Here is a 20,849-nt window from a genome sequence, read left to right as displayed (position 1 = left end):
CTTTGGGACTGGGATGATGGTGGAGGCTTTGAAGCAAGCGAGGGCACCTGGCACAGTTCCAGTGATGAGCTAAAGATGGCAGCCAGCTGCTCAGCACAGACTCCCGGGCAGATGAATATAATTGTAGTAAAGTAAGATACTTTTTTCCCCCCAGTACCTTGCGGGAAGCTTCTCTCTAAAACTACAAACATGGCTGCAGTGTGACGAGGGGTAAATTTGCATCTTGCAACCTCGCGTCTCAAAACGGCTTGTTTTCAGATAAAGGTCTTTGCAGCAAAATGTTGAGTATAGAACCACGATTACATGTTTTATACACCACAAGGAAGTGTTTTAAATGTAGAAAAAAATATGTATTAAGACCCCTTCTGCCTTGCACACGTGTCCCAACTGCACTGAACTGGTCTTGTATTTGGTTTGCTGTCATTGTTTTTACATTCTATTTTTATATTTATTCTCATAAGATTCATATTAACGTGCACAGTATACAGTACAGGCCAAAAGTTTGGATACACATTCTCATTTCAATGTGTTTTCTTTATTTTCATGACTATTTACATTGTAGATTGTCACTGAAGGCATCAAAACTATGACACCTGTGAAGTGAAAACCATTTCAGGTGACTACCTCTTGAAGGTCATCGAGAGAATGCCAAGAGTGTGCAAAGCAGTAATCAGAGCAAAGGGTGGCTATTTTGAAGGAACTAGAATACAAAACATGTTTTCAGTTATTTCAACTTTTTTTGTTAAGTACATAACTCCACGTGTTCATTCATAGTTTTGATGCCTTCAGTGACAATCTACAATGTAAATAGTCATGAAAATAAAGAAAATACATTGAATGAGAAGGTGTGCTCAAACTTTTGACCTGTACTCTATATATTATACTCTATTTAAATGATCATGTTCATACCATTGTTCTTGCTGTAGTACATTTTGTGCCATCACGTGTGCTTGTGTGACATTAAAGTTCCTTGAAAACTCCCGAAGGTCACAATTACCATTTAGAATAAAAATTTTTCGTAAAACCGTGATTGTAACTGGATTTGGATGAACTCACAGACTGGTAATGCTGCTCATTTCTTGGAGAAAAAAGCTAATATGCTGAATGCTAGCAAGCAGCTAATGTCCATAACGTCGCTAGCTAGCAGCTACCACGCTAATCGCTAGCTATCTTAAATGCAAACATGAATACAAGACACATTGACGTCTTTCCCCATTAAAAACATCACAGCCTAATCTAAAATTACTGTCCGAGCAACTAAGATATTAAATTGTGCACAATGAAATGTAAATATGAACTTTTTTGTTTTACTTCAATAACAAAGCAATACAAAACACCATGTCTTACAAAACATCAACAATGTGTCATAAAAATAAAAAACTTCTATTAATTTTCAAAATGTGTTAACAGGAAATTAACTTCAGTAGTTGCCAGACAATCATTACTTTTCAGATAATAAGGCAAGATATTAAAACACAACTACTATACAGTAAAGGTAAAAATGAAGATCCATACATGACGTGGCTACATACAACAGGAAGTGAATCCACGTGATGTCACATAAACCAAAATAATTCCATAAAATGGAAGAAAAACATATTTAAACACTTGAATAACAAAGATATGGCTCCTCACAATCCACATTAATAATTGATGTTTCTTCTGTCAAATAAAGTATATTGTGTGTTTGTTTGTTTTTTAACAAAAATTGGTTAAGAATGTTCAGTATTGGCTTCAAGACTCGAGAATAATTTGCGCAAAGAAGCGCATTCCTTGCAAGAAGTCAAATTAAAGCAGAATGAAAATGTTGCATACATGAATTGATTAACGTGTTAACAAGTTGAAAAACGTGTTCGGGTGTTACCATTTAGTGGTCAATTGTACGGAATATGTACTGTACTGTGCAATCTACTAATAAAAGTTTCAATCAATCAATCAAACATGCATTCTTCACATCTGTGGAAATATTTCTAATAGGGGTTTTAGTAAAAACTATTTCAGATTTCCTAATATAGTCCGTCATAAAGGATTTTTTTTTTTAAACAAACACAAAACTAAGGATGTGATCCACCAGCAGAGAGGAGGCAGTGCTAAAGAAGTGGAATCATCCAGTAGGACAGACTGGTGTCTGTTAAGAAAGATGGTACCTAACCATGTCGGTCTCTTTGGATACCATATGAGGTCAGTTTTGTCAGGAAGCCGCAGTGCCTTACACGATCAAAAACTTTATTTATATCTAAGACAAGTACTCCAATTTTTGTTGCGTGTTGAGAGCATTGTTCCACCACTGGGTGACATAAGAAAACATGTAAATTGTAGATGGCTTCTCACATAGTCCGTACTTGTTATCAGATTAAATTTGATGTTTATCGAGGTGTTTGTGAATGTGGACCCATATTATGCTTTGGATGTAATAGGTAGCAGGGATATTAGCTTGTAGTTCAATAGAGTTCGTTTTTTCCCCATCTTAGGTACACTATCAATCATATGGGCACATATCCAGAAGGATTGAACTGTCTTTGTATCCAGGAAAATCTGGAAGATCTTGGCAAGTACTGGGGCAATCTCCAGCACACAGTTTTTATGTACAGTTGCTGAGATCCCATCAGGGCCTTTAGTCTTTAAAGTGCCAGAAGAACATTTTTGGGACAGATTTTCATGGTTGAGAGAACTTGGCTGCTTTTGGACTGCATGTTGGAGAGATTCTGTGTTGGTCTGTAGACACAAAACATGAACCCCAGGCGACCTGGAAGGTGTAGTTTCAGGCAGATCGATTCATGTTGTTGGCGTTCAAAGTCAGGTGTTCTGGAGGCGGTGAAAGCATCACTGAAGAAGACACAATTCCTCAGGTCTGTCTAATCTGAAGAAGGAGTAACCAAGCACTACAAGCATCATCTATTTTGCTATTCAGGGACGTTTCATACACGCGGAAGACATGGGGTCATGAGGAGATAAGATTATGCTCCAGATAATCAATCCTACTTTGTACGAAGCCTTCACATATTTGTGAGCGGTGAACTTATTTTGAGGTTTGGGAAAATGTGGCAATATATGAGCAACATACCACAAATTAAACAGCTAATTGATTATTCTCCCGTGTGTGTTCTTATGTGTTGAGTCAAATTATTTTTTGGAGAGAAGCTCTTACCACAAACTGAACGACTAAATGCATTTTCTCCAATGTGTGTTCTCTTGTGTCGAACCAAACTACACTTTTTAATAAAGCTTTTACAACAAACTGAGCAATTAAATGGTTTTTCTCCTGTGTGTGTTCTTATGTGTTCCGTTAAACTGTTCTTCTGGGAAAAGCTTTTCCCACAAACTAAACAGTTAAATGGTTTTTCTCCTGTGTGCGTTCGCATGTGTTGAGTCAAATCGCTGTTTCGAGAAAAACTTTTACTACAAACTACACAATTCAGTGGTTTTTCACCTGTGTGTGTTCTCGTGTGTTGAGTCAAATCGCCGTTACGAGAAAAGCTTTTACCACAAACTGAGCAACTAAATGGTTTTAGTCCAGTGTGTGTACCCGTGTGTTGAGTCAAATGGCACTTTTTAGTAAAGCTTTTACCACAATCTAAGCAATGGAATTGTTTTTCTCCCGTGTGTGTTCTCATGTGTTGAGTTAAATTATTTTTTTGAGAAAAGCTCTTACCACAAACTGAACAGGTAAATGGTTTTTCTCCTGTGTGTGTTCTCATGTGTTGAGTCAAATTATTTTTTATAGTAAAGCTTTTAGCACAAACTGAACAAATAAAGGGTTTTTCTCCTGTGTGTGTTCTCATGTGATCGGTCAGATTGCTCTTTTGGGGGAAGCTTTTATCGCAAACTGAACAATCAAATGTTTTTTGTCCTATGTGTGTTTTCACGTGTTGAGTCAAATTGCTCTTTCTACTAAAGGCTTTCGAACAAACTGAGCGCGTCAAACAATTTTTACCTTGCTTCTTTTTCGAAGAGTCAGAGTATTTGCGGTCGGTCTCTATATCACCTTTAGAGTCTGTATCGCTGCTCAAAGTTACTTCAACCCCGTCTTCAACCTCACTATCTGATAGTGGAGCTGAAATGTTGTTCGCTTGTGGTTTCTCTTCATCTTCAATCTTCACAGAAACAATAGTCAGTGGCAACTTGGTGAGATCAGCTTCCTGTGGTCCTAGAAGACACTCTCCCTCCTGAGTGATCCAGAGTTCCTCCTCTTCCTTTTTAATGTGGGGTGGCTGTGGAGTCTCCTGCTTCAAAGTGGAGCTCCCCTCTGACCGAGGGGGAAGTTCTTCTGGATGACCAATCATCTGCTGGATGTCTGCAGGACACAAACAAGACAGACATACTTTAGCTCATGTGATCCATGAGATGTTTCTCCTTGAACTCGCTCAACTAATTGTTCTGTGTACTGTGTGTGTGTGTGTGTGTGTGTGTGTGTGTGTGTGTGTGTGTGTGTGTGTGTGTGTGTGTGTGTGTGTGTGTAGTGTTTCATGGCCATTCATTTAGTGCCTTGCCAGAATGGTGGATCAATGTTTACATGACTTGGCTTGGACAAGTGGAGCTACAGTCACAGAAAACACCTGTTTTGACGGACATTATGATATTACAAACCAGCGGGGGGAAACAAATTGATATTGCGATACATCACAATACTTTTCCTAACACTATATCAGGGATGTAACAACATGAACATTTCTTATCACTGTTACCGTGGCCAAAATGATCATGGTTTTATGGAGACATTGTTTACGGTTTTTTAACGATTTGGTTTTCAACAAAAGCTTTTGTTCAGATTACTAACAAAAACGGAGGTACTACTTTAAATACTTTACCTACTCAGTGACCTGGTGGTTAGAGTGTCCGCCCTGAGATCGGTAGGTTGTGAGTTGAAACCCCGGCCGAGTCATACCAAAGACTATAAAAATGGGACCCAATACCTCCACTCAGCATCAAGGGTTGGAATTGGGGGTTAAATCACCAAAAATGATTCCCGGGCGCGGCCACCGCTGCTGCCCACTGCTCCCCTCACTTCCATGGGGTGATCAAGGGTGATGGGTCAAATGCGGAGAATAATTTCGTCACACTTAGTGTGTGTGTGACAATCATTGGTACTTTAACTTTAAATAGTCATGTAGTGGTAATACTGTACTGTAATAGTAAATAGTTCAGTTATCAAAACATATAATTGAGATTTGACTATTTGCACATTAAGAAAATTGCTTTTTCACAATACATATTTTAAGTACCTAATATTTATCGATCCAAAATATATTTTGCTTTGTAACAACAGCTAAACATTCTTTCATCTCCTCTGATGTGAACTCCACTGCCTTCTTCAAGCTAACAATCATGGCGGCTCTTTCTTTACATTCTTCAACAATCATGTCTCATCATCACTCTTTTCAGGGCTCACGATAGCCTCCAAAATCACTTCACCCCGCTCACCTTCGTCCGCAGTTTTCGTCCTTTTATCCGTAAGTGATTTTCTGGAAGTTGGTGGCGCTGATTCTCTTTCATGTTCTCTTTTAAAGGACGTCGCCATCATGCAGTAGTCGTCCATCTTCTATCACGTCTTCGATCTTCATTTCAGATAGCACTACATCGCTCCAACGTCAACTTCCATTTCGCCGGCTTTGGGAAAAGGCCAATCTTAAGGTATATGATGTTACATTTGAATCTATATGGCTGTAAGATAGTAAATGTGAAACGTTTTTGGAAAGCCACGTCGCTCAGTCCGCCATCTTGGTCTTTTCGCTTTGCCACTGCTCAATCACTTTGCGCATGCGCGGGAGACCAGCAACTTCCGTTCCTTAGTTTTTTGTTTTTTTTTCTCCCCCGCCTTTCGCCCGAATGCAACTGAGATAGGCTCCAGCACCCCCCCCCCCCCCCTCCGCCACCCCGAAAGGGACAAGCGGTAGAAAATGGATGGATGGATTTTAATTTTAATTTTAATTTTAATTTTAATTTTAATTTTAATTTTAATTTTAATTTTAATTTTAATTTTAATTTTAATTTTAATTTAATTTTTAATTTTAATTTTTATTTCCCCGCCTTCCGCCCGAATGTAGCTGAGATAGGCTCCAGCACCCCCCGCCACCCCGAAAGGGACAAGCGGTAGGAAATGGATGGATGGATGGATTTTTATTTTTATTTTTATTTTTATTTTTATTTTTATTTTTATTTTTATTTTTATTTTTATTTTTATTTTTATTTTTATTTTATTTTTACTTCCGTTCCTTAGTTGACAGCATTTTCTTTTTCAAAAATATCGTCATTTTACTATTGTTTGGAAACAACGGTACGTATCTTCTGATAACCTCGTGATGTGACGTCACATAAAGCAAAAATAATTGCTTAAATTGGAAGAAGATAAACATATTTAAACACTCATTGTAGCTTTTTCATTACGTTTATTTTGGAATAAAGAAATGGTGTTAGTGTTGTGACAATGTTGTGTTGTTATTATGTTACATTATTGACAATAAAGACGATCTTATTTGCCCTGTGATGAGGTGGCGACTTGTCCAGGGTGTACCCCGCCTTCCGCCCGAATGCAGCTGAGACAGGCTCCAGCACCCCCCGCGACCCCAAAAGGGAAAGCGGTAGGAAATGGATGGATGGATGGATGGACGATCTTATTTGCACTGCCTCTATTTTCTTTTACTCTTATCCTAAGCAGTTTCCAATACCGCCACTAGATGTCAGCAGTGTGACGTCATTGATGTTTTGGTTGTCACGTGTTCAGTCGAACGCTTCTTTTATGGACTTCCTTACAATACTAACACCATTTGTTGATCACTGATATACTTTTCTTTATTTCAAAATAAACGTAATGAAAAAGCTACAATGAGTGTTTAAATATGTATATATTCTTCCAATTATAGCAATTATTTTTGCTTTATGTAACGTCACATCACGAGGTTATCAGATACGTACCGTTGTTTAGATAGATAGATAGATAGATAGATAGATAGATAGATAGATAGATAGATAGATAGATAGATAGATAGATAGATAGATAGGCAAGGCAAGGCAAGGCAACTTTATTTGTATAGCGCTTTTCATACACAAGGCAGACTCAAAGTGCTTCACAGACAACAAAGTGAAATGAAAGAAAATAAAAGCAAAATTAAAATGCAGACAATACAAATAAAAACAGTGCAGACGTTAAAAGTTAAAAGATTAAAAGATTTAGCTGAAAGCTAAGGTGAACATAAAAGTCTTCAGTCTAGTTTTAAAAGTAGTGAGAGTTGGGGAGAGTCTGACATCTTCAGGAAGTTTATTCCAGCTATGTGTTGCATAGTGACTGAATGATGATCTCCCTTGATTTGAGTTTACTCTTGGAACCGCTAACAGATTGGTCTCAGAAGATCTTAGTGATCTAGAGGGCATATATAGTGGGAGCATATCAGTGATATACTTGGGCCCTAGACCATGTAGTGATTTATATGTGAGCAGGAGGATTTTGAAATCTATTCTCTGATGTACAGGGAGCCAATGTAAGGATTTAAGAATTGGTGTAATGTGCTCACATTTTTTGGTCTTTGTTAGAACTCTAGCAGCAGCGTTCTGAACAAGCTGTAGCTGCCTGACAGTTTTTTTGGGAAGACCTGCAAGGAGACCATTACAATAGTCTAGCCTACTGGTAATAAAGGCATGTACAAGTTTTTCTAAGTCTTGAGCTGACATGAGCCCTCTAAGATAGATAGATAGATAGATAGATAGATAGATAGATAGATAGATAGATAGATAGATAGATAGATAGATAGATAGATAGATAGATAGATAGATAGATAGATAGATAGATAGATAGATAGTACTTTATTGATTCCTTCAGGAGAGTTCCCTCAGGAAAATTTAAATTCCAGCAGCAGTGTACAGAATTGAGATGGAATTTAAAAGTAAAAAGTAAATAATGGGGGTATAAGTGGAAACAAAATAGAAAAATATTACAATAAGAATAACAATAAAAAGCATCAATGAGAATAAATATATATATATATTCCAAACAATAGTAAAATTACGATATTTTTGAAGAAAAAAAATGCTGTCAACTAAAGAACGTAAGTAAAAAAATATATATTTTTTTTAAAAATAAATAAATAAATAAATATATAAAAAAATAAAAAATAAAATAAAAATAAAAATGAAAATAAACTTTTCAGATATTTTTTTCAGATCTTTTGATCCAAACAGAATAATTTTTGATAATTTTATTTTCGACCAGGTTTAAACACCTGTAAGGAAGATCACAAGTGCTACATTCTGGGTTTGGAAAATATGCTATCTGACCTTGTTTACTCTATTATATTTAGCAGTGAAAATACATCTGTCATTAAATAGGTACATTACTGACCAAATGTCATTTTCTCAAAAGATGGATTAGTTTGTAACAAAAAAAAAATTAAGGCAATGGGTGAATGTTTGCAAATGTAAATCATGTAAATATTCCAATAGAAATATTTTTGTGGCGCAATGTTATAGCACGGTTATATTTTTGTGATAAAACTATTGAGCAGCACAGCAACAACAAAAGCAACTTATTTTTTATTAGTTTATTATATATGTTGTATTAAGTAAAGGCTCTTTTATGAAATATACACAATAAAGTGTGTTAAATAGCCAGTTTTTGTCATGCCTTTTACTGGGGTGAAACAATGCAGAAGTCACTGACTTTTGGCGCATGCGCAAACCGATCGGACAGCTCAGCGAATCCCAAAAAGCGAAAAAAAAAAAAAAACCAAGATGGCGGACCGAGTGGTTTTCCGGAGAAGTTTCAAATTTAGGATTTAACAGATTCATAGCAAATATAGCAACACATATATCTTGCCCACGTATCGGAAGTTGAGTTTGGAGCCACGGGGTGTTACCTGAAGTGAAGATTGAAGACGTGATAGAAGATGGACGACTACTGCTATGCTAAGATGGCGACGTCCGCTAAAAGAGAACATGAAAGAGAATCAGCGCCACCAACTTCCAGCAAATCACCAACGGAGATAAAGACGAAAGATGAAGGTGAGTGATTCGAAGTTTCATAATTTTAAAGCTATTTCAAGCCCTGAAAAGAGCGTCGATTTGATTTTAGCCGACTTAGTTGAAGAACGTAAACAAAGAGCCGCCATGATTGTTAGCTTGAAGAAGGCAGTGGAGTTCACATCAGAGATGAAAGGATGCAAAAGTCAAATGAAGAAAGTGGATAAGAATCCAAGGAATGCGGAAGTGTAAATGTGCATTAAAAGATTTCACTTCAGTCCAATCCATGAATGTATTTACCATGAATTGATTAACGTGGACCCCCGACTTAAACAAGTTGAAAAACTTATTGGGGTGTTACCATTTAGTGGTCAATTGTACGGAATATGTACTGTACTGTGCAATCTACTAATAAAAGTTTCAATCAATCAATCTATCCGAGGGGTCAGCAACCCAAAATGTTGAATGAGCCATATTGGACCAAAAATAAAACTGTCTGGAGCCGCAAAAAAATGAAAGCCTTGTGTAAGTGTTTTAATGAAGACAACACACGATGTTAGTGTCTATCCATCTATCTTCTTCTGCTTATCCGAGGGGCGGGTCGCGGGGGCAGTAGCCTAAGCAGGGAAGCCCAGACTTCCCTCTACCCAGCCACTTTGTCCAGCTCCTCCCGGGAGATCCCGAGGCGTTCCCAGGCCAGCCGGGAGACATAGTCTTCCCAACGTGTCCTGGGTCTTCCCCGTGGCCTCCTACCGGTCGGACGTGCCCCAAACACCTCCCTAGGGAGGCGTTCGGGTGGCATCCTGACCAGATGCCCGAACCACCTCATCTGGCTCCTCTCCATGTGGAGGCTTTACTTTGAGTTTCTCCCGGATGCAGAGCTTCTCACCCTATCTCTAAGGGAGAGCCCCGCCACCCGGCGGAGGAAACTCATTTCGGCCGCTTGTACCCGTGATCTTGTCCTTTCGGCATACTTGCCAACCCTCCCAATTTTCCCTGTAGACTCCCGAATTTCAGTGCCCCTCCCGAAAATCTCCCGGGGCAACCATTCTCCCGAATTTATCCCGATTTCCACCCGGACAACAATATTGGGGGCGTGCCTTAAAGGCACTGCCTTTAGCGTCCTCTCTCACCTGAAAAGGAGACTATTATATATGTCTCCGTTATCCATAGGTTTATCTATAACCCATAAAGTAGGCAGGCATGGAGCTATTTCTCAGCGTGTTTTTATTCCAGCTGGCACGTTAATACACTGACACACAACAGCCGGATTCCCATCATGCATTGCTTCCAAACTACGGCAAGTAGTAATGTCCAAAAACATAACAGAGACGAAGCACAAGAACGAAAAAGAGACATGGCGACGACGAGTAAGAAGAAGAAGTACGCTTGCAAGTTCCAAAATGATTGGAAAAAATAATTTCAGTTCATCCAGGACAGCTCGAAGGGGAAGGGGTATGCTGCCTGCACATTTTGTAGATCAGACTTCTCCATTGAACACGGTGGCCGAACGGATATACTCATTCATAAACGGATTATTTATGTATATATATATATTAGAAATACTTGAAAATTCGGAGGTCTCAAGGTTGGCAAATATGCCTTTCAGTCATAACCCAAAGCTCATGACCATAGGTGAGGATGGGAACGTAGATCGACCGTTAAATTGAGAGCTTTGCCTTCCGGCTCAGCTCCTTCTTCACCACAATGGATCGATACAAAGTCCGCATAACTGAAGACGCCGCACCGATCCGCCTGTCGATCTCACGATCCACTCTTCCCTCACTCGTGAACAAGACTCCGAGGTACTTGAACTCCTCCACTTGGGGCAAGATCTCCTCCCCAACCCGGAGATGGCACTCCACTCTTTTCCGGGCAAGAACCATGGACTCGGACTTGGAGGTGCTGATTCCCATCCCAGTCGCTTGACACTCGGCTGTGAACCGATCCAGTGAGCTATATTATCCTACCATCAAAATGACTTTAAAAGTCGTATATAAGTGTTATGATGAAGACAACACATGATGCAAGTGTCTATATTAGCCTACTATCAAAATGACTATGTGTCGCAGGCTGAGGCAAATCTTTGTTGACAGAAATGTTAAAATGTAATATTTATTCTACACATTTTGCAAAGTTGGACAACATTAGTAAAAGGGATGCATTTCAGAGGGTGCGATAACTCCTGGAAATTACTGACTTAGAATGGCCAAAAGTATAGATGTGTGTGTCCAACTTAAAGGAAACTTCAGGCTGTCTTCCTCCAATGGATTTAGCGCTCCCAACAAGTCAATAACATCAACAAAGCTCACCTTTGTGCATTCACGCAAAGCATAAAACGTTTGGTGGACAAAATGAGACAAAGAAGAAGGAGTGGCATAAACCACGTATGTCCGTGTCAGCGTCGGAGAAAGTTGTGCCTGTAAACAAACTACGGTGAGTTCAAGGACCGCCAAAATTAGTAAAACAAAACGGCGCTCGCCAAATACTCCCATCAGTGAAGCATGTTTAATATAAATAGTGGGATTTCTAACAATTAAGTGTCACGTTTGTCCTCCTGCAGAAACCATATTAAAACCAAAAAAATGTTTTCCCCCATCTTTTTACATTTTCATAAATTTTAGCAAAAGCTCCAGGGAGCCAAAAGGACAGCACTACAGAGTCGCATGTGGCTCGAGAGCTGCAGGTTGCTGACCCCCGCCCGATCTATCTATGGGGGACGGCGTGGCGAAGTTGGGAGAGTGGCCGTGCCAGCAATCTGAGGGTTTCTGGTTCAATCCCCACCTTCTACCATCCTAGTCACGTCCGTTGTGTCCTTGGGCAAGACACTTCACCCTTGCTCCTGATGGGTCCTGGTTAGCGCCTTGCATGGCAGCTCCCGCCATCAGTGTGTGAATGTGTGTGTGAATGGGTGAATGTGGAAATACTGTCAAAGCACTTTGGGCTCCTTAAAAAGGGGTAGAAAAGCGCCATACAAGTATAACCCATTTACCATTTACCATCCGTTCACTACCGCTTGGAGCTTATCCCAGCTGCACTCGGATGAAAGGCAGCCTCCACTCTCGACAAGTCGTTACATTAAATAGAGCTACAAATATTTGTTGTTATTTAATATACATATTTTACACTGCAAACTGTTAAACAATCAAGTACAATGTATTATGTTATGGTTGGATGTGACGATGTCGAAAATCCGATGCTTTCAGTTTCCCAACAAAAAAAACAACTAATCAAATCATACATTTGATTATTTGTAGTGTGAAATATGTACTCTTATGACAAAATACAATAATATAGAGTTAGTTAGTATAACTATTTACTCACATGAAAGAGTTACATTAATTGCGGTTACCTTAACACGTTCCTTGGATTCATACGCGTGAGTAGGTGCAAGGTAGGAAATCCAATATGGAGCACTTCTCGCCAGAACACTGAGCCTAGAATTTATTTGTGTGACCCCCATATTGTTCTTTGATATGACTTATTGTTATTGTACAGTATTAGACTCCTGACATCGCTGTCCCGCATACACACACTAGTTTACAAGCACTAAAAAAGGAATGATTGACTTAAATTGGTTGAAACAACCTTTTTGAACAACGATAACAAGGTTTTTACATGCAGCCTGTATTGTCGTCAAGATTTGTATGGGAAAAAAAAACTTTAATAAGGTTGTTGACTTTCTAAAAATGGGATTAACATATCAATCAATCAATGTTTATTTATATAGCCCTAAATCACAAGTGTCTCAAAGGGCTGTACAAGCCACAACGACATCCTCGGTACAGAGCCCACATACGGGCGAGGAAAACTCACCCCAGTGGGACGTCAATGTGGATGACTATGAGAAACCTTGGAGAGGACCGCATATGTGGGTAACCTGTAGCCAATGTTTTATGTGCACTCCATGATCAGAAAGTCCACAATATTGTCATATTTATGTCTTTGTTTCATCAGAACTGTGTTGTCAGTGGTGTCAGTGGTGGCCTTATTAGGGGGGCTAAATGCTCCCTAAATAACCCTTAACCCCCAAATTATTTGGTGTTTTTTTTTTTTTAAAATAAATAATGCAGACACATTTAATCGAATATAGCCATAATGCAAATTGTAATAATCATACAACCTGTCATTATGATTATAAATATGTCAAGTTTCCCTTCAGATTGTAAAGTATCTTATCTGATGTATGCAGGATTATCATCAGTGGACAATAATAATCAAAATAATGTATTATCATAATTATTGTTATATTATTATCATTATTATTATTAGTGAATCTACTTGTGGTTAAGCCTCCCCTGTCTTTAAAAACTGGGGATGCCTCAGGTCCGAACTTTAATCAAGAGTTCTTATACGCATCACAATTATGTGCTTTGAGATACACTATGTTGCCAAAAGTATTTGGCCACCTGCCCTGACTTACATAAGAACTTGAAGTGCCATCCCATTCCTAACCCATAGGGTTCAATATGATGTCGGTCCACCTTTTGCAGCTATTACAGCTTCAACTCTTCTGGGAAGGCTGTCCACAAGGTTGCGTAGTGTCTTTATAGAAATTTTCGACCATTCTTCCAAAAGCGCATTGGTGAGGTCACACATCAATGGTTGGTCGAGAAGGCCTGGCTCTCAGTCTCCGTTCTAATTCATCCCAAAGGTGTTCTATCTGGTTCAGGTCAGGACTCTGTGCAGGCCAGTCAAGTTCATCCACACCAGACTCTGTCATTCATGCCTTTATGGACCTTGCTTTGTGCACCGGTGCACAGTCTTGTTGGAAGAGGAAGGGGCCCGCTCCAAACTGTTCCCACAAGGTTGGGAGCATGGAATTGCCCAAAATGTTTTAAGTATCCTGGAGCATTCAAAGTTCCTTTCACTGGCACAACTCCTGAAAAACAACCCCACACCATAATTCCTCCTCCACCAAATTTCACACTCGGCACAATGCAGTCCAACATATACCGTTCTCCTGGCAACCTCCAAAGCCAGCCCTGTAGCAAATGACTGTGCAGAAAGTCGGCGACCTCTTTGCTCTATGCGCTTCAGCACCCGCTGACCCCTCTCTGTCAGTTTACGTGGCCTACCACTTCGTGGCTGAGTTGCTGTTGTTCCCAAACTCTTCCATTTTCTTATAATAAAGCCAATTTTCTTATAATAAAGCCAACTTTGGAATATTTAGGAGCGAGGACATTTCACGACTGGATTTGTTGCACAGGTGGCATCCTATGACAGTTCCACGCTGGAGATGACTGAGCTCCTGAGAGCGGCCCATTCTTTTACAACTGTTTGTAGAAACAGACTCCATGCCTAAGTGCTTGAGTTTATATACCTGTGGCCGGGCCTAGTGATTAAGACACCTGATTCTGATAATTTGGATGGCTGGCCAAAGACTTTTGGCAATATAGTGTATCTACTCTATAATCCTCTTTTGCATGTAAACACTCCCATCGATTGGCTATTGTAGCCAACGTTTTATGCGTTTTACACCGACTTCCGCCCGAATGCAGCTGAGATAGGCTCCAGAACCCCCGCGACCCCAAAAGGGACAAGCGGTAGAAAATGGATGGATGGATGGTCTTTGTTTCATCAGAAATGTGTTTCATCACGAGCTCCAACCAGTGGTGTCATTTGGCCTTTTTAGGGGTGCTAAATGCTCCCTAAATAACCCTTAACCCCCAAATGATTTAGTGTTTTTAAAAAATAAATAATGCCGACAAAATTAATCCAATATAGCCAGAATGTGTATTTTAATAATCATACAACCTGTCATTATGATTATAAATATGTCAAGTTTCCCTTCAGATTGTAAAGTAGCGTATCTGATTTATGCAGAATTATCATCAGTGGACAATAAAAATCGAAATAATGTATCATCAAAATAGTTGTTATATTATTATTAATAATATTATTAGTGCATCTACTGGGGTTAAAAACTGGGGATGCCTCAGGTCCAAACTTTATTCAAGGGTTCTTATACGCATCACAATTATGTGCTTTGAGATACATACTGTATGTGAAACCTAAACAAGCTTTGTTTGATTACTTTTTTCATATCAACACATCCTGCTTCCCAAATGTTGCCGTTGTGTGCGAATGCTGTGAGCTTTGATGACGTTACGGCGAATGTGTTGAGTGAAGAGTGAAGTGTTCCAGCTGGGCTGGCTGCTACCAGAGAATGAAACCTTGAGCATTTTGCAAGGGAGTGGAGGTTTACTCATTCCTAAATGTTTCAAACAACCATGTTGTTGAATTTTGAAAGACAACTTGATTTGATCTCAACTTTTATGATATTTTATGTGATAACTGGCAGATTTGAATGAAGGAAAAATAAACTTCAAATGTTGACAAAAGCGGGCAGCACAGTGAAACAGGAGTTAGTGCATGTGCCTCACAATACGAAGGTCCTGAGTTCAATCCCGGGCTCGGGATCTTTCTGTGTGGAGTTTGCATGTTCTCCCCGTGACTGCGTGGGTTCCCTCCGGGTACTCCGGCTTCCTCCCACCTCCAAAAACATGCACCTTGGGGATAGGTTGATTGGCAACACTAAATTGGCCCTAGTGTGTGAATGTGAGTGTGAATGTTGTCTGTGTTGGCCCTGCGATGAGGTGGCGACTTGTCCAGGGTGTACCCTGCCTTCCACCCAAATTCAGCTGAGATAGGCTCCAGCACCCCCCGCGACCCCGAAAGGGACAAGCGGTAGAAAATGGATGGATGGATGGATGTTGACAAAAGCCCAGACACAGAGTTGTAGTATATCGAGTTAGGTCAACTCCGTTTGAAACCATCTCCTAAATCAGGGGTGTCAAAGTCAAGGCCCGCAAATGAATGATCTATAGCCCCCGGATTGATATTTGATTAGTATTAGAACCGGCCCGCAAGCCACAGCCGCCTGCTGCTGTTTTGCACGCACCAAAACTCCATCAGTGTTGGCGCTAGGATTTTCATAAAAACTAGGAAAGTCATAAAAATGGGGTCCCACAGTACCCACAAACACTGGCTGAGTAACAACAATATGAACATTACACAAGGGTTAAGCTACCGCTAGAGATGGCCGATAATATCGGCTGATATTATCGGAAATTATCGGTATCGGTTTCAAGAAGTAACATCACTGACTTTTTAAAACGCCGTTGTACGGAGCGGTACGTATCCGGTAAAACACGGACGTAGGCCCTATGTCCATGTTTTACCGTACGCTTTTCCTGCGTACAAACAGCGTGCCGACCCAGTGTTTCACACACACTTAAGAGAATGCAAGGCATACTTGGTCAACAGCCATACAGGTCACACTGAGGGTGACCGTATAAACAACTTTAACACTGTTACAAATATGCGCCCCACTATGAACCCACACCAAACAAGAATGACAAACACATTTCGGGAGAACACCCGCACCGTAACACAACAGAAGAAATACGCAGAACCCCTTGCAGCACTAACTCTCCCGGGACGCTACAATATACACCCCCCAAACTTTGTGACTTTAATAATAAATATAGCAGTGCCATGTTGGCACTTTTTTCCATAGCTGGAGTTGAAGTTGTTCTCTTATTTTGGAAAACCTTGTTTTTGATTGATTGATTGAAACTTGTATTAGTAGATTGCACAGTACAGTACATATTCCGTACAATTGACCACTAAATGGTAACACCCGAATAAGTTTTTCAACTTGTTTAAGTCGGGGGTCCACGTTAATCAATTCATGGTAAAGTTACATTGTTTAATGCATCCAGCGGGGCATCACAACAAAATTAGGCATAATAATGTGTTAATTCCACGACTGTATATATCGGTATCGGTTGATATCGGAATCGGTAATTAAGAGTTGGACAATATCGGAATATCGGATATCGGCAAAAAAGCCATTATCGGACATCTCTAGCTACCGCTATGCATGCACATTTGCTATAGCTAGCTAACTCTAGCTTGCACTTCCTCATCGGACATCGATTTTAATTCACAGGGTTTTGAAGAGTTTTCCCACGTGTAAACATGCCCTGTTGTGCAGCACCGGGCTGCTCCTATCGAAATACCTCGGGGAAGCATATGCACCGCTTTCCCCGCGACCCAGAAAGGAGAAAAATATGGGAAGTGAACGTTGGCCGGGAAGGCTGGAGAGCCAACGACTACAGTATCTTGTGCGAGGTAAGCATGCATACACATGGGAAACGTGGAATACCTCTCACTCTCAGTAACACCGAATGAATGAATACACTTTGCCTAACAAAACTTTGCTTCAAAATTGCGACTTTTCGGCATGTGTCACTGATAATCCAAACTAATACCTATATATTTATTTATTTACACACAGACATAGTTTTGTATTATATTATTGTTTCTTTTGTTAATATCAGAGTCCGTTCTGCAAAAAGGTCATCCCTAGAAGCACACAGCTTATGGACAGGGATCCACAGTTAAAATATACATCATCATATAATATACAAGATACAATACAATACATTTCCAAATCTACCCACCAAATACCCATTTACAATTTCATTTATAAATAAAAAAGAAATCTTTAAATACACTAAATCAGTTTCAATATCCTATTATTCAAATTTGATTAAAAGGTTGCATCTTGAAGATCTGCGATAATCTCATCATACATACAGAGGTCAAGACCAAATCTGATTAATATAAACATGTTGTAGTATTTACGTACATTTTAAATCCCAAATGAAATTAAAAAAAGGGAAAAAAACGAATTGCGATTTTTCTCTCCAAATGTGCAATTCAATTTGTGAGGTTTATGTTTTATACATATTGATGCATAAAACTGCGAGAATAACAAGCGAAGGAAGACGTCTTACTTCTTGACTGTGAATAAACATATTATTGTCTCAAGGTGCCACACATTAAAACAATATGCAAACATGTACTTAAAAAATATATTTGGCTTTATGCAGACAGACTAAGAGCTTTTGTCTACATCATGCTCTTAAACTGAAGGAATAATCGATAAAAAATGATACAGTGTTTATAATGTAATCATAATAAATAATATTAATGCAGGTAACCATTTAAAAGGATATACACTTTTATTTCTCATTACTGTAGAATTGTTTACCATTGTACTGTAATTGGAAGGTAAATAATAGGGGTGTCAAAATAACGATTTTCAAAGGAATCGCGATTCTAATTTGTAACTAATCTTAATAAATTAAAAAAAAAATCAAAAATCCAGCCACTCAGGCAAATCCTATTGCTGATGTAGATGTCCATATTTGCTGTACAGATTTACTTTAAAAAAGAGAAGTGTGGGATGTCAGGTTCAAACACGGATGACATCTATTAAACAAGACAAGAAGCAAGGAATTAAACAGAGACAGAATTAAATTTGGCTCAATTGAGGAGAGGCGTCTGGGCTGTACTCTTGCACAGTCTCCATCACGCTCTGGCGAAAGATTGTACGCCTCCTCTTTTATTTGGGCTTTCCCTCATTACATGGCAACAGCTGTTTCTAAGGGACACGGGTCGTAAACAGCCATCGCCATTGATTACAAACAGTTCAAAGAAAAGGTCGTAAAACAGTTAAAAGAAAAGGTCGTAAAATAGTTCAAAGAAGAGGTCGTAAAACAGTTCGAAGAAGAGGTGCCTTGAGGGGAGTAGGCCCTGCTTCCTCTCGGCTTTGTAGTTCTCTGGTCAAGACAAAATCTTTCTGTGGAGTACAATACATCAAAGAAACATAACACCTTCATGTTGCTTCCCATCCTACACAGTGGAGTTTTACAAGCCTTCTTCTTGGTAGGATCAAAGACAGCTTTTGTCTTCTCGCCGGGAACTCATTGAAACACAACATTTTGTGATAACTTAGTTAAAATTATTCTAACATGGGATACTTCACTTGTTGCCGTAGTTTTTATTTGACTTCATTAAATGTTTGGGTAGCATTTTATATATATATATATATAAAAAAAAACAGTTTTCTTTTAAGTAATATAGAAATTTAGCACAGCTGTTATCTATTTTATGGAGGAATGTGTGGTGCCCAAAGATTCACAGCCCTAGTAAATAGGGATGATGTTTGATAAGGAATTATCCAGTTCGAGCCTATTATCGAATCCTCTTATCGAACCGATTCCTTATCGATTCTCTTATCGAGTCCAGATAGGTTGTTGTATATGGAAAAAAACACACAATATTTGGTTTAACAAAAGCTCACTTTTATTGTGTAATTAAAAAAATAAAATCTAATAAATAAATAAATATTGACTGTTACTCACCTAAAAAAATAAAATAAAAAAAATAAATATTGACTGTTGTTACCCAAAGTATATTAAGTGGGATTTTTCAGAAAAACAAATATATACAGTAACACAAAAACAACCTGTCTCTGTGATCACTGTAGGTGTATAAATAATAATATAGTGTTAAATAAAATCAGTCCCTTGGGCACAAAACTGAAAATAATACAACTCTCCAAAAAGTGCACTTCTGCTGCTATTTGACATAACTGTTTGTTATTTTGTTATTTATCATTTATTTAGTTATGATGCTTTGACATTTTTGCACTTTATTTCCGTATTGAAAGAAAATTCTATGAAGAGAAAAGTTGTTTGCAAATGTGGTAACAATGCTAAAAAATGAAAAGTTAAAGCTATAAAAAGAAATACACTTTATTGAGTTAACATTATTTCTTTATAGGGGGAAAGATGTTATGAGCTAGAGAATATAACAACTACATTACCCAGCATGCAACGGGAGTGACGCGCATGCGCGGTAGCCCCGAAAAGTGTTGCATGTTGCCACACTGTGAAAGTAAACGTCAAGAACTCAGCCAACACGCCTCGTCTGCATTATTTATAATTAGACAGACAACACATATACAGTGTGATTTTGTTTTGTTTACAAGGAGAGAAAAACAAAAGTTAAAAAAGGGAGATATGTTGTATATATATGTATGTGCTGCGGTTGATTTAAGAACGTTGCGACAGCTGCCGTAAAGGAGGTGCGTTGCTAGCCTGGTTGCTATGTTTCCGGTTGGTCGTAAAAGTGTTTGTACCCTGCTCAAATCTCTCAGTAAAGTTATTCGATGGATTATAGCTTTTGTTTTGAACTTTATTACACCTTGGAGCGCTTTTTCCCGTCCATTGTTTTCCTGCTTTCGCTATCTGCTCCTAATGACTGAGCTACGTGACGTCATTTCTTGTGATGTCCCACGGAGCATTTCTGGTCGGGACGGGATTCGAATAAAGAATCAACTCTTTTTCTTTACTATAGTGGTCTCGATAACGGGTACCGGTTCTCAAAAAGGGATTCGAGTCCGAGGACTCGGTTCTTTTATTATCAAACAACCGGGAAAACCGGTTTCGAGTATCATCCCTACTAGTAAATAACATTGTCATACTAAATAGATAAACAAGCAAAAAAAGTAGACTCCCATTTTTTTAATCAAAAATGTAATCTAAATATTGAACATCTTAAAGTGCTTTGTTTGTCCCAACTAGGTCGGACGTCTTTTCTTTTGTTGACATCACGGCATTCTTGCTCGTTCACCCGTGTTGATGGGCTCATATTGCCCATCCGATTTGAAGTTGAAATAGTCCCACAATCCTTTTTTCCTCCTAATTTTTGTTACGCTGCGTAACTTCTCACTGGCAAGTTGCAAGGTTCTCTGTACGTGCTTCCTGTGTGTGCGGTCTCGGTAAGTGGCTCTCGGCCCACCGAGACAAAGATTTTGAATGACTGAACAGAGGGCTCACTGCCATCAGTTAATTCTACCGTTAAATAAACCTGAGCGGGATGCACAGAGTGAGATCTTGTCTCCCCGTTTGAATGAAGCGAGGACGAAACGCGAGGCTCAACAATTCGGAGTGGCCAACATGTCTTGTCACTCAAACGTCGGTGACGGCGGAGGAAAAAACAACTCCGCCTCATGCGGTTACGTAATCGCACTAATTAAA

At 39.2% G+C, this 20,849-nt stretch overlaps 2 protein-coding genes across 6 annotated transcripts in view; one reads left to right on the top strand and one right to left on the bottom strand.

The window, feature by feature from the left end:
* Window positions 1-1,034: 1,034 nt before the first annotated feature.
* LOC133632516 (oocyte zinc finger protein XlCOF6.1-like) lies at window positions 1,035-5,774 on the bottom strand. Of its 3 annotated transcripts, none has more exons than XM_062024984.1 (3): window positions 5,422-5,774; window positions 3,935-4,294; window positions 1,035-2,860 (listed from the first exon to the last, which is right to left on the bottom strand). In XM_062024984.1, the coding sequence occupies exons 1-3, from the start codon at window positions 5,534-5,536 to the stop codon at window positions 2,856-2,858; spliced, it is 480 nt and encodes a 159-aa protein (XP_061880968.1). In that variant the 5' UTR covers window positions 5,537-5,774; the 3' UTR covers window positions 1,035-2,855. The 3 variants fall into 3 exon arrangements, with proteins under 3 accessions (XP_061880968.1, XP_061880967.1, XP_061880966.1); XM_062024983.1 differs by having other exon boundaries at window positions 1,035-2,826; XM_062024982.1 differs by having other exon boundaries at window positions 1,035-4,294.
* A 2,917-nt stretch (window positions 5,775-8,691) lies between these two features.
* The window catches only part of LOC133632488 (zinc finger protein 391-like), a 33,268-nt gene continuing 21,110 nt past the window's right edge, over window positions 8,692-20,849 (top strand). For 2 of the 3 annotated variants that reach the window (XM_062024938.1, XM_062024937.1), the window contains exon 1: window positions 8,692-8,991. In XM_062024938.1, the coding sequence (XP_061880922.1) occupies window positions 8,877-8,991 (115 nt within the window). In that variant the 5' untranslated portion in view covers window positions 8,692-8,876. Of the gene's footprint in view, window positions 8,992-16,906; window positions 17,089-20,849 lie in introns of all 3 variants that reach the window. The other variant, XM_062024936.1, reaches the window with a different exon arrangement.

The sequence above is a fragment of the Entelurus aequoreus genome, linkage group LG17, assembly GCF_033978785.1.
Source record: "Entelurus aequoreus isolate RoL-2023_Sb linkage group LG17, RoL_Eaeq_v1.1, whole genome shotgun sequence".
NCBI classification, from domain to species: Eukaryota; Metazoa; Chordata; class Actinopteri; order Syngnathiformes; family Syngnathidae; genus Entelurus; species Entelurus aequoreus.
This window is presented reverse-complemented; position numbering and strand designations above follow the sequence as displayed.